Source organism: Giraffa tippelskirchi, chromosome 8 (assembly GCF_054371585.1).
Source record: "Giraffa tippelskirchi isolate mGirTip1 chromosome 8, T2T-mGirTip1v1.2.pri, whole genome shotgun sequence".
Classification (NCBI taxonomy): domain Eukaryota; kingdom Metazoa; phylum Chordata; class Mammalia; order Artiodactyla; family Giraffidae; genus Giraffa; species Giraffa tippelskirchi.
In genome coordinates this window covers 149,519,097-149,533,750 of record NC_137282.1, presented here as the reverse complement: position 1 = coordinate 149,533,750, position 14,654 = coordinate 149,519,097, and the positions used below count along the sequence as shown (strand labels likewise).

Here is a 14,654-nt window from a genome sequence, read left to right as displayed (position 1 = left end):
TTGAACCTGTGGGACACTTTGAAGTTGTTCTTTTTTTCCCCCCCTCGGTTCTGTTTAATGCTAAGCCATAACTCTTTTGAATAATGTTGTTTGGTAAAATATACTAAAGTGCAGGCTCTAAGTGTAGGTTAGAGTTCAATACAAATTTTTTTTTTCCTGTGTTATGTAGAGTAAAGGTTTTCAGCCTTTAAAAGTTGATTGTAAAAGCAGTCTATTTTGGAAAAACACGTAGCCATGCAAATTTCTTGTTTGTTTATTAATGGAGGGCTCTATTCTAGCACCTAAATGTGCTTGGAGAATTCTCCCCAAGTATCACTGCCTTCTTATTCCATTTATTCTAATAACAGGTCTAGCTGTATTTCTTTCTCCCTCTGTCTCCTTTCTCATTTCAGGAATAGAAGCTAAAAGAGATGAAATTGAAAGTGTTAGTCACTCCGTCATGTCTGACTCTTTGTGACCCTATGGACTGCAACTAGGCTCCTCTGTCCACAGAATTCTCCAGGCAAGGATACTGGAGTAGGTAGCCATGCCCTTCTCCAGGGAATCTTCCTGACCCAGGGGTCAAATCTGGGTCTCCTGCGTTGCAGACAGATTCTTTACCATCTGAGCCACAAGATAAAAGTAAATAAGCACATGCCTGTTGCATTGGGAGAAGTCTTTGAGCTAGGAAATAGAAGGCACAGGGCAAATCATTCACCTTCTCCATCTCAGGCTGATTAGTTTTAGGCTGAGAATGAGTACATTTTGTGAGTAATGCCTACAATGCATAATGCATGTGAATGTGCTTTAAAAAACTGAAAGTACTATTTTAAAATACAGGCACTAATATAACACTATTCTTTAAATTTTTGAGTAAATCCTAGTAATTGAACTTGATCTAGTTATATACCACTGCTCACTCTCTACCCCTCACTGCTCCTAGACCCTGCCTCTCATTCTATCCTGCAATTTCTTGTTCTAATCACACTTTGGTCAAGCACAGGAAACTGCAGAAAAAGCCAAATCTTGCAGAAAACTTGTTCTTTGTATCGTAATCTTTGTAGGAAATTAACTACTGTTGCACTTCTACCTTTAGGAAATTTTAGGAATTTTTCCTTGAAGGATATTGTTTGCTACAATCCACTGGATGCAGACATAATCTAAGAATCGAAACTGGTAAGAATTAGAACTTTTGAACACTACCAGTTATCGCTGATACAGTCTAGATGGTGAAGCTTAGCAATATATTATACTTGCAATCGAAACCTAAGGTTTTCCATGCCTTTTTGAAATTATCTGTTTGCAAAGCATCTTGCCAAAGGGACTTATGTCTCTTCTATTCTCAGAGGACGTGGTTGGACAATGCCAGTCCCAGGGTAGATGCAGCCAATATGTTTTCTTTTCTCAAACCCTTCATGTCACGAATGCTTATTCCACTGGTAATTCAAAATGAATCTGGCCAGTTTTCATTTACTGTATCACTCAACATACCACCGTTTCCACAGTAAAATAATGTTATAACCATCAAACTTATTTCCTAAGTATAAAAGAGCTGAAGTAGTTAGCCTTATTATGTTAGGAATAATATAATGAGAAAACCAATAACGAGTCAATAAAATCATGTAGAGTTTAGGTTCAGTTTCAAAGTGAATTAAAAGTCATCCTGATTTAGGAGGAGAACACATTTATGAAAACTAGACTTCATAACAGACTTATGAATGCTTTCTGGATGCAAATCAGATGAATGAGCAGCCCTTAACATACAAGCACCCAATAAGCAACTCTGACTTCTAAAGCCAATTGTATTTGCAAAGGCTGATGATATACAACATAGTTGGAAAATGAGGAAGGTGTGAATGGGAAGCAAAATGTGGAGACAGTATATGATGTTAAATATTCTTTTAAGAACTATGGTTAACAAGGACTCATTAGAAGCAGTTGTTTAAAAGGTACATATTTCTACACATGAGGTTTGGCGGGTATTTATTTAGGATAGAAACTTTTAAAATAAAGTTACTGGCTAAGGAAAGATTATTAGTAAAAATGATCAGTTGAGGTAGGGAAGATAGTAGGGTTGATTGATGGGAGTTCCAGAGAGACACGGGATGGGGCCAGGAGCATCCTTGAGAAGCCCGAGCACTGCAACGAAGAGTCGCCCCAGCTCACCACAACTAGAGAAAGCCCAAGCTCAGCAACAAAGACCAAGTCAATAAAAAATAAAAATAAATTAAAAAAAAAACAATGAAAACATGTTCTGGTCAGAAAAGACAATCATCTTCCTAGACATAAATACTGTGATACTATTAATGTAGTCCATGATTAACTTCTTTAGATAGTAGATCACTTTTCCTTAGTAAATAGTATAATACAGAAGTAATTAACAGGCTTTCCCCAGTGGTGCTGGTGGTAAAGAATCTGCCTGCGATGCAGGAGATGTGGGCTGGATCCCTGGGTCGGGAAGATCCCCTGGAGGAGGGCATTGCAACCCACTCCAATATTCTTGCCTGGAGAATCCCACGGACAGAGGAGTCTGGTGGGCTACAGTCCATAGGGTCACAAAAGAGTTGGACACGACTGAATCAACTTAGCATGCAGGCCATATATAGGCCATATATATATATACACACACACACACATATACATACACATATAAAGATTGTTCTTACATTAATATCTTACTTTGTAAAAAATGTCACATCAATAGGTAATTGTTTTGCCTGTGCTAGTCTTATCACCATTATAAGAACACATGGATTATGTCTTATTTCCTTTATATTTGACACAGTGTCTACCCCTCTCCTGGATCAGTAATATGCATTCAGTACAGATTTGTAAAACTAAAGGGGTCTTTCAAAGATCAACTCCTCATGGTACTTACAGATAAGGGAACTAAGCTCAGATGCCTTGTTCCACCTCAGGCTCTCAGCAAGTCCTGGAGCCCATGCTCACTCTCAGATTCTTAGCCAGTGTTCATTGCACTGTACCACCCCATCTGAATAATTCATACTAAACTTCCTTTGGTCTTACACTGTCTTTCTTCAAGATCTCATTTTACTGTACCCAGAATTATATTATTAACCTTTAAAATATCCTTGAGCATTCAGGACGCATTAAAGAAACCTGTTTTCCAGGTGAACACACTTTAAGCTCTGAGACATGAGAATCCTGTCCACAGTCACAGCGAACCAATGGCAGTAAGAAAAGAACATTTAAAGGCTTTTGCACCTGTAGGGGCCATGGTGCCAAAAAGGAAAGAGACTGATAAAGGGTCTCCATTTGGACTTGATCACTTTTTCCTCACCCCCATTGTTGGGATCTCCATAAAAATAACTTTTCCTCAGTGATGACTGACACTCTTTCTAAATGGAAAACAACTTGTAAATTTCTTTTACCTCCCTGAAGTGGGACAACATTGGCACAAACATTTCCTTGATATTTAATAACTCCTTCCAACTGCTGCAGCTGCTCCAAGACAGGCATAGGCAGAGATTAGATAGGCCGTTTGCACCTGGCCGGCCATAAACTGTTTCTTAGTTGCAGATGAAGGGTACCAGGCCCCATTCCCTTGTGTCCTCAGACCCAGGAGGTAGAAACATGAAAGAGAGCTGCAGTTATTTATAAACAGTAAAAACAGTGTATCAAATGAATGGAGTGATTTGCCTACTCAGAGTAGAAGCAGAGGTTTTTCCAGGCAGTTGACAACTCTGGTGCTTAGAAATGCCTCCTCCTGGCCTAGTCCTTTCTATCCCAATGTTAGACTATAGGATTTGTTTCTAGCAGAGGGTAGGAGTGAACTCAACATGGATTATGTGCTCCAGCTGTGAGTTCTCAGGTCTGTCCTTTGACAAGTAGGATGCTTTGTCTTTTCAACTTGGCCTTGGTACATCTGCCTTCCTCTGCACCCACCACTCAGGTTTTCTAGACCCAGCATCCATCCTGGGTTGGGAGAAGTGGAGCTCAGCTTGGGGAAGGAGACAGAGTTGGGTACATTTTGTGGAGTGTTCTCCTTAATTTGGTTCAATGGGTCCTGACTGGCAGGAAGCACAATAAAAATGAGTTTATAGACTTCTGAGGCCAGCTGTCATCTACTTAGCCACAATGTGGTAATTGGAGAGCATTATGGGAAAAAAAAAAACTTCATATTAGCAGATCATTTGAATGGGCTCCTTTTCGCCCCCACAAATCCTAATACTCTACACTTCTGTAACCAATGTGTTATGTAAGCATGATTCATTCTTAGACTGGAATAACTCTTTGACTATGCATAATTCAGAGGCGTGGGCTTCCCTGGTGGCTCAGTGCTAAAAGAATCCACTTGCCAATGCAAGAGACATGGGTTCAATCCCTGGGTCAGGAAGAACGCTTGGAGGAGGAAATGTCAAGCTACTCCAGTATTCTTGCCTAGAAAATCCCATGGACAGAGGAGTCTGGGGGGCTATACTCCATGGGGTCCCAAAGAGTCAGACATGACTTAGTGACTAAACAACAAATTCAGAGGTATACACAAGGAACTTCAGTTCAAATGGAAATATGCCATATTTGAGGCATTTTTCACTACTTTTTTCTAGTATTTTCCAAGCTTTTCAAGTATGAGAGCCCCTATTTTACCTAAAAATAGTTTTATTTTACTCCATGTTGATTGAGGCTACCAAAAGCTACTGTGAAAGCAGCATATTTTGTATTTATTCATCATGACAACAACAACCTTCACATGAAAAATGTGCATATATTCCAATGCATTATTCTGTCCTTGATAGTACTTGGTATAAATATAAATTCCAGGACCCCTTAAAGTAACTCCAAGGATTTCCAGGGGTTCAAGTCCCAAATTATAAATACAGTTACTGTTCAAAAAAAAAGCAATGACTCTTACAGAAGGAATTTAGAGGAAGAACTGTTGAAATCATCTTGCAAAAACTTGCAGAATAAGATCTTTGGTACATCATGTTCCACAGGAAAAAGAGAGGAGAAAGCTAGAGAGACAGCATTTGAATTTCTAGCAATAAGTTTAGGTATTATGATTTTGCCATTTAGCCGAGACTTTTTTTTAATGGACCAGTGTAATTAGATAAAATTCCTAATCAGCTCAAATATCTTTATCTTCTTCTAGTATGTAACCCTTAACTAGTATACTTACTGTGATTAGTAATACTAAACTATGCTCAAAAGTCCCTATATTAAAACTACATTAGTTAAAATGTAGAGTACATGATGCACAATCTGATTTAATTTTTATGAGGTCATTAACAAATGTTAAACTATAATATTTAATCTAAAATCATGTTCTCTCTCTTTATTCAGACCGGTAAAAATAATATTCAGGTAACTGGATATGTATTAAAAGTTACTTCTAGCTTCATTTTCCCCTCTTGACTCAGAGCAAGCAATGGTTTCTAAAAGACTCTCTGATTCACATCTTAAAACACAGAGCAGAACTCCAGCATAAATCATAGGCCCTTCTTTTCTAAAAAGTGTGGGGAAAAACACATTGTATCCCAATTTTCAGTAATCCTTGACTTTTCCTATTTTCTCCTGGGAGTCCACTCTTCCTGAAGGAATTAGGTTTGGTTTGTAATCTAAAGCCCTGATGTTTTCACTGGGGGAGAAGACATGAAAAAGATCAGCCTCACACCTAAGCCAAATGATTCCCTGGATGATCCTCTCCAGATAGCAAATATTAGAACAAGCAAAGATAAACTTCACATGGGCAGCTCCAAGGCTACACATCCCTAGGAGGGAAACTTCCAGACTTCCCTGGGTGCCTAGTTACAGAAAGGATATGGTCCGTGGTGAGGAAAGATACACATTCCCACGCGGAGTTTACAAAAGTTAAATAGTGATCCCCACCAGCAGGCAGGGGACCTGATAACCTCTCCTAGTTGGGCTGCCCAGAAATATCTTTGAAAGCCAAAAAGCAGAATACTGACATAAACTCAACTGCCCTGACAACATGCAGTTAACCTACCAACATCTGGATACAAACCTTTGCAGAACTTCCAAAAGGGCAAAAATCAAAGCCTTCGCTCTCAGTCCTGTTCTTTCGCACGAGGTTGCATTCCTCACATACTATAACATCTCCCTTCACCCCCAAAGTTTTCAGCTCCCTCTCCCCAAGCCCACCACTGAGCCCTCTCTCCCTGGATTTACATCCAGGTGTGAATTCATACATGTGATGGGAATCCTTCATCCAAATGCAAATCATTCTTGCAAGATCAAAATTCTTTTGCTGGGGAAAGTCGCTGGCCTCTAAGAAAATTTGCATTTTGACTGGTAGTATAGGCACAGCAGAGGGTCACAGAAGTGAAGGGACAAAGAGATCATTGCAAAATCAAATTAACAAACAAATGAGATACAAATATACTCTATTAACTGTCTACATTTTTTTGAAACAGGAAGAGACTAGAATTTAGAATGCTGAAATGCACCCCATTGAAAAGGGGCAAAAAGAATTTTAATAAATCACAACACAACTCGAGATGCAGCCCAGATCATTAGTCTCCATGATTGTAACTCAGTGGAAAGCTGGCTTGATTTAGCCTTCTGCTGATGATTTATTATAGAAAAGGACTATAATTCAAAGTAAGAGTTCCATACTGCTTGTAGTTTAAGATAGCTAAGTTAGAATATTCAAACTAGCATTAGAAAAATTTTTAAACATTTCCAACCCAATATTTTAAATAGCTTGCTACATTTGCAGACAATATTTTTATATTATAAAAAAATGAAAATTTCTCCAAATTTAGCTCCAAAAAGTCCAGTCTTAGTCTGTTCTTTATATCATTCTCCTTCACCCAAATATATTGACACTGAGAAACCAAAATACCTAGAGTCAGTGATGTGGATAAGTGTGAGGCCAATAAAAATGACTGATGGGAAAAGTATCACGAACACCCACAATTTGTGAGATGAGTTGTAAGTACTTGGACTATTACAGAGATACACCATGAGGACAGAAACTTGGATGATGACCAGTGTCAAACATCCTTGATCTCTGGGGTCAATCTGGGGTGTGCCACCAAACACACAGATTCATATCCTCGAGAGCTTCACAGGGAGGCTCCTGTGTGCAACAGAGCCATCCCTACAGACAGGCTAGAAGTGATTCAAGGAAATGGATCTCCTGACTTGATTTGCAGAACACAGACTGGCCTTTGCAACCATGGGGAATGAATGACACCAAATGCATTTTCTCGAGTGTGGTTAAAATTGCTCACAGACAAGGATTAGAATCATTAGTGTAATATTCTCATATGCTTCTGAAGAAGACTACAAGTTTCTCTGAGCACAAAAAGTTTCCCTGTTGCTGCTTCTCCTGCCAGATTCCCACTGCAGTCAAGTACCAGACATCTGACCATCAAACCATTGGCCATTATAGAAACTAGAGGCTAGATCAGCTAAGAGTGTCTGTTTGGAATCATTTAATGTAATTACTGGCACATGATAATAAGATATTTGTCTCTTTTCCTCCGTCTTTCACATCTGCCCTTCTTGCCTTTCTGAAACTAGGGAAGTGGTGTGTGTGTGTGTGTGTGTGTGTGTGTGTGTGTGTGTGTGTGTGTGTGTGTGTGTGTGTGTGTGTGTGTGTATGCACATGCTCTTGAGTGAAGGTCCTATTCACATCTAACTGTAATTGTGTAACTCTTTCTTATCACAAAAGACTTAGAAGTCTTATCTTTATTAAAAGGAAGAAAAAACTGACCCCACACCTCCCTCCTTAACTCTTCTCCATTCTAGCAGTAATACTTCCATTCCTTAAATGCCATTGGGAGTCAACAGATAGGCTTTTACAAACTGTGCTTTCTGAATGCCTGCTTTAAACAACACTGCATTTTATATGGAGAAGGAGATGGCAACCCACTCCAGTATTCTTGCCTGGAGAATCCCAGGGACGGAGGAGCCTGGTGGGCTGCTGTCTGTGGGGTCGCACAGAGTTGGACACGACTGACGTGACTTAGCAGCAGCAGCAGAAGCATTTTATATATTCCCATTCAGTCCTTCCCCAGAGTCAACAGTGGACTGAAAATGCAACTACATCTCCAGATCTGTTACCACTGTTATATAATGCAGTCTGTTCATTCTATGTCAGGCATGTATTAAGTGTTCAGTGAAAGCTCTATGCCTTTCTACCTCTTATCCTTAAAGCTAACTGAAGGTTGTGCATGCGTGTTAAGTCGCTTCAGAAGTGTCCAACTCTGTGCAATCCTACGGACTGTAGCCTACCAGGCTCCTCTGTCCATGGGGTTCTCCAGGCAAGAATACTGGAGTGGGTTGCCATGCCCTCCTGCAGGGGATCTTCCTGACCCAGGGATTGAACCCATGTCTCTTACCTCTCGTGCATTGGCAGGCAGGTTCTTAACCACTAGTGTAGCTTATCTCCTATGCTATTTATTCCACTGAAAGACCATTTGAATGGTAAGCCTCTTCATTTTCTGCATGACTTTAACCTTACTCATAGTTCCTGGTATATAACACTATTACTTTCCTTCCTTCTATGTTCCTTTCAATAGACATTTGTGCAGTACCATTTATGAACAGGACCACAATGAGAGAGACGATGTAGTGCCTTGGAGAACAGAGCAGGCTGCTTAAGAGAAGACTCAGGATCAGCCTTGGCCAAGTCACTTACATGCTGTTTCTCAGTTTCCTCATCTGTAGATTGGGGATAATTATAGTATCTATCTCATAATGTTGTTGCAAGGGATAAATGGGGCAGATCTGTTAAGTGCTTCGAACAATGACAAGCATCTGTCAAGTGGTAACTATTTAGATGTATCCAGGAGCTAGTCCAGCAGTTCTTAGTCAGCGGTCCATGAACTGCTAGGGTCCACAGATGGACTTAGAGTGTCCCAGAACTCCTTGAAATTATTTTTAAAAGTTAGACTACTTTGTCTAGAGGGGAAGCTTATAGTTTTCATCAGATTCTCAAAGGAGTGTGTGAAGACAAAAGGGTTACAACCCACTGAACTAGAGCTGTAGGGACACAAGACACATTTTCCTCTAACATTGGAGATGGACATTTAGTGGCAATAAATATGATAGCAGTTATGTAGAAATGGTCCAACGTGCAATGCGACACATAGAAGAGCCACCTGGGGGAGTCATGCAACCAACAAAGCTTCCTGGAGTGGGGAGCACATCAAACAAGTCCTCAGTATGAATAGAGACAGCCAGGTGAGAAGGGGGAGTAAGAGTGTTCCAGGGACAGTGAGAACGCAAAGGGTCACGTATGAGTGGGCCAAGAAGAAATTATACCACAAGTAAGGAAGTTAGAAGGCTAATGCTTTAGTCATGAAGTGAACCACTTAGTGTCTCAACTCAGGCAGTGGTCTCAGGTAGAGGATAGCAGGTAAGCTGGGGTCCTTTCTTATACATCAGGGGCTCATGAGTCTCCCAATTAATTATTGCAGACATGTACTGAGATAAATTTTCAAGCATATACCTAAAGTATATTATTTCTACCAACCATAACTACCAGATGATGTTACTGATTTTCACATCAGAATTAAGAAAATCTACTGAAGAAAAAAAAGTGCAAATTTGAAAGCTAACTTATTTATGAAAAAGCATTTCCAATTCCATTTTAATTTGTTTCTGAAATCCAGCTGGAATGACCTAAGTATTCCTTACATGCACAACATTTCAACATCAAGGGTGTCTATGATCATTTCAGTGGTGGTAACTAGCTTTACATATTCTGTAGCTAAGCATAATCGATTCTGTAGCTTCCTAATGATCTGCCCTGAGGAGTTATTATTCCTGATGGCAATTAATCAAAATTAAAACAGACTGCATAGAAGGAAGCAAATTCAAACCTCTGGCCTCAGTTAGGAACACCTGCATATTTAGATTAATCATGGGTCCTGCTTGAATGTGACAAGTATATCAATATTATAGAGAAAAGAGAAGGGTAACATTTTCCAGTAGAGTTCCAAGTGTAATTCCAAGGAGCAAAGATTCTAAACCTGAGTCTATGTCAAACAAAACCACACAAAATCCATAGCTGTCCAAGGGGGGGAGAGGGGGAGGGGTGGAAGGAACTGGGAGATTGGAGTTGACACATACACACTATTGATACTATGCATAAAACAGATAACTGATAAGAACACACTGTTTAGCACAGGGATCTCTACTTAACACAATGGTGATGTGAATGGGCTGCTGTCCATAGGGTCACACAGAGTTGGACACGACTGAAGCAACGTAGCATGCGTGCATGCATTGGAGAAGGACATAGCAACCCACTCCAGTATTCTTGCCTGGAGAATCCCAGGGACAGAGGAGCCTGGTGGGCTGCTATCTATGGCGTCGCACAGAGTCGGACACGACTGAAACGACTTAGCAGCAGCAGCAGAATGGAAAAATCATCAATTCACAAAGCAAATCAGCAAGCAAGAAAGAAAGGAACAAAGGAACTAGAGAACAGTTAAAAAGCAATTAACAAGATGGCATTAGTAAGTGCTTGGGGCTTCCCTGGTGACTCTGTGGTAAAGCATCTGGCTGCAATGCAGGAGATGTGGGTTTGATCCCTGAGTCAGGCAGATTCCCTGGAGAAAGGAAATCGCAATCTACTCCAGTATTCCTGCCCAGGAAATCCATGGACAGAGAAACCTGACAGGCTACAGTCCATGGGATTGCAAAAGAGTCAGCCATGGCTGAACAACTAAACACCACCACCACACTAGTAAGTCCTTACCTACTGATGATTACTTGAAATGTAAACGGATTAAACTCTCCATACAAAAGATACAGAGTAGCTGAATGGAGCAAAGAAGAAGACCCAACTGTCTACTGCCTATAAGAGACTCACTTCAGCTTTAAGGACACACATATGTTTAAAGTTAAGAAATAGAAAAAGACATTCCATGCTAATGGCATCCTAAAGAGAAAAGGGTAGCTATATTTGCATCAGACAAGATAGACTTGAAGTCAAAGACTGTACAAAAAGCAAAGAAAGTCATTATATTATGATAAAGGGATCAATTCATCAAAAATATATAACAATTGAAATACATATGCACCCAACATTAGAGCACCTAAATATATAAAACAAATACTAAACAATCTGAAGAGAAAAATAAACAAAACAATAATAGTAGGGGAATTCAATATCCCATTTTCAATGCTGAATAGATCATCCACGTAGAAAATCAACATGAAACATTAGAGTTGAACCATACTTTAACCCAGGGCTTCCCAGGTGGCACTAGTGGTAAAGAACCTGCCTGCCAATGCAGGAGATATAAGAGGTGTGGGTTCAATCCCTGGGTCTGGAAGATCCCCTGGAGAAGGAAATGGCAACCCACTCTAGTATTCTTACCTGGAGAATCCCATGGACAGAGGAGCCTGGCACCTTCCAGTCCATGGGGTCACAAAAGAGTCAGACACGACTGATGCAACTTAGCACACTTTAGCCCAAAGGATCTAACAGACATTTATAGAACAGCAGCAGAATACACATTCCTTTCAAGCACACAAGGAACATTGTCCAGGATAGATCAAATATTAGGCCACAAAACATGTCTCAGAAAACTTAAGAAGACCAAAATCATATGAAGTACCTTTTTTGACCACAATGGTATGATAATAGAAACCAGTTACAGAAGAAAAAATTGAAAATTCACACATATGTGGAAATTAAACAACAAACTCCTGAACAACTAATGGATCAAAGAAGAAATCAAAAGAAAAATAAAAAACACCTTGAAACAAACAAAAATGGAAATGCAACATAGCAAAACTAATGAAATGCAGCAACACAGTTCAAAGAGGGACGTTTATAGCAAAATGCCTACATTAAGACCCCACTCCAGTACTCTTGCCTGGAAAATCCCATGGATGGAGGAGCCTGGTGGGCTGCGGTCCATGGGGTCACTAGGAGTCAGAGACGACTGAGCAACTTCACTTTCACTTTTCACTTTCATGCATTGGAGAAGGAAATGGCAGCCCACTCCAGTGTTCTTGCCTGGAGAATCCCAGGGACGGCACAGCCTGGTGGGCTGCCATCTATGGGGTCGCGCAGAGTCGGACACGACTGAAGCGACTTAGCAGCAGCAGCAGCCTACATTAAGAAAAAAGAAAGATCTCAAATAAACAATCTAACATTACACCTCCAGGGACTAGAAAAAGAACAAATGAAGCCCAAAAGTTAGCAGAAGGGAGGAAATAAAAAGATCAGAGCAGAAGAAATGAAATAAAGACCAGAAAAATAACAGAAAAGATCAATAAAACTGAGAGTTGGTTTTTTTGAAAAGATTAAAAAAAAAAAAACTGACAAACTGTTCACTCGACTAACTATAAAAAAGAGAAGACTTACATAAAATAAAAAATGAAAGAGGAGACATTAAAGCTGATACTACAGAAATATAAAGGATCATAAGAGATAACTATGAACAACTGTATGCCAATAAATTGGACAACCTAGAAGAAATGGATAAATTTCTAGAAATATACATTTTGTTTGCTCTGAACTAAACCAGAAAGTATGTAGGAATTTACCGATTGTGAAGTGAAAGTCACTCAGTCGTGTCCGACTCTTTGTGACCCCATGGAGTATACAGTCCATGTAATTCTTCAGGCCAGAATAGTGGAGTGGGTAGCCATTCCCTTCTCCAGGGGATCTTCCCAACCCAGGGATCGAACCCAGGTCTCCCCCATTGCAGGTGGATTCTTTACCAGCTGAGCCACAAGGGAAGTTGCATGCATACTAAGTCACTTCAGTGGTGTCCAACTGTTTGTGACCCTAGGGGCTGTAGCTGCCAGGCTTCTCTGTCCATGGGCTTCTCCAGGCAAGAACACTGGAGTGGGTTGCCATATCCTTCTCCAATTTACCTGTTAGTTGTTCCTAAATTTAAAATCAAAATATGCTTTTGTGTTTTTCTCAAACTTTCAATTCTTTTTTTTTTGGCCATGTTGCACACCTTATATGATCTTAGTTTCCCAACCAAGGATTAAATCCACTCACTGATGCTCTGTGACAACCTAGAGGAGTGGGATGGGGTAGGAGGTGGGAGGGAGGTTCAAGAGGGAGGGAACACATGTATATCTATGGCTGATTCATGTTGATGTATGGCAGAAACCAACACAGTATTGTAAAGCAGTATTTGTCCTTCAATTAAAAGAAAAACAAAAAACCCACACCCTCAGCAGTGAAAGTATGGAGTCCTAACCACTAAACCGCTAGGGAATTCCCCCCGATTCTGTATTCATCAATTGTTTTATCAAACCACAGCACCCCAGAGTAGCACGAGTGAGACGTATACATAATGGTTAAGCATACATTATCTGAAACCAGATTTCCAGATTTGAATCCTCGTTTTACCACTTAAGAGCTGTATAACCTTGAACAAGTCACTTCATAGCTCTGGGTCTCAGTCTCCTTTTGCAAACTGGGGACAACCATAAGACATAACCTATTTGGATTGAGGAAATGAATTCATATGGAAACAGTTTAGAACAGGGCCTTGTGCATGGTGAATACCTCATAGTTTTTTCTCTAATTATTTTTATTATAATCATTAGGCAAGTTTCTTTAAATTCTCTGAGCCTCCGTTTCTTTATTTGTAAGATAGGGATGATAGCATTGGTCACATCATAGTATTGTTACGAGGACTACATAAGATAATAAAAGCATGTACTCTCCAACCAACAGCTAATAAATTACAATGATGATGATGACATCATCTAGTGAGTGCTTATTACATGGTAATTCCTTTACACCTGTTGTTTTGCTTGTTTCATAGCAAGTCTAAGAAGTACATATCAGTTTATTCTTTTAAAAGATGAGGAAACTGAGCCCTGGGAAGATGGAGTAAAACTACCTCTGCTCACACAGCTTCATAATCGGCAGAATGAAGACGCTAGCCTGTCCACTGCATTTGAAAACTTGCTCTTTTAACAGGTACCTTATACTAACAAAAAAAGGAGAGAGGAAAATAAAATGGTTGCTGTCCTGTTGCTGAAATTCCATATTACAAATAATATGATTTCGAGTCCAGGCTATCCATTTTCATCAATGTAATAAGAATAAATAATGCAGTATTAGAATACTTTTCAATGAGAGAAGCAAGCTCTAAATTAGAGGCATGGATAAGAATCAGAAGTTTTGAAGTTTTAATTTCATAGAACTAGGTAGGAATTATAATGGTAGCTTTTTTTCTTTTTAAATACAAACGTGTCAATCTTCGTGGAAACGCAAAGATAATCATCATTAATGAATTGGCATGCATTTATTATCATGAAATAATTTATTCTTTTAAAGAATACATTTGAGATGCATTCTTATGAAATAAATTCTTATCAAAGGATAAATGTAAAGAATTAAGGAAAGTGGCTCAGATGGTAAAGAACCTACCTTCAATGCAGGAGACTTGGGTTCAATCCATGGTTTAGGAATATTTCTTGGAGAAGGGAATGACTACCAACTCCAGTATTCATGACTGGAGAATTCCATGACAGAGGAGCCTGGTAGGCTACAGTCCATGGGGTCACAAAGAGTCGGACATGACTGAGCGACTAACACTTTCACTTTCACAAAGAAAGCCCTTAAATGAAAGAATTTGGAAGTTCCAAGCTACCATCTTATCCATACCAATTTTTATACCAAATAACAGAAATGATCACCTATTTATTAAGGTTTAAACAAAATCACTCCTTTGTCTGACTCACCATCATCAGAT

General features: G+C 39.6%; 1 protein-coding gene across 10 annotated transcripts in view; it reads left to right on the top strand.

Moving 5' to 3' along the window:
* The window catches only part of CDKAL1 (CDKAL1 threonylcarbamoyladenosine tRNA methylthiotransferase), a 918,695-nt gene that overhangs the window by 898,463 nt on the left and 5,578 nt on the right, over nucleotides 1–14,654 (top strand). For 6 of the 10 annotated variants that reach the window (XR_014061586.1, XM_081518030.1, XM_081518024.1 and 3 more), the window contains one exon: nucleotides 13,719–13,876. The exons of 3 other annotated variants lie outside the window; for them this stretch is intronic. Coding sequence is in view for 5 of the 7 variants with exons in the window: in XM_081518030.1 (XP_081374156.1) it covers nucleotides 13,719–13,873 (155 nt within the window). In the remaining 2 variants the exon portion in view is untranslated. Of the gene's footprint in view, nucleotides 1–392; nucleotides 503–1,075; nucleotides 1,156–8,486; nucleotides 8,597–10,147; nucleotides 10,431–13,718; nucleotides 13,877–14,654 lie in introns of all 10 variants that reach the window. One more of the 10 variants, XR_014061589.1, reaches the window with a different exon arrangement.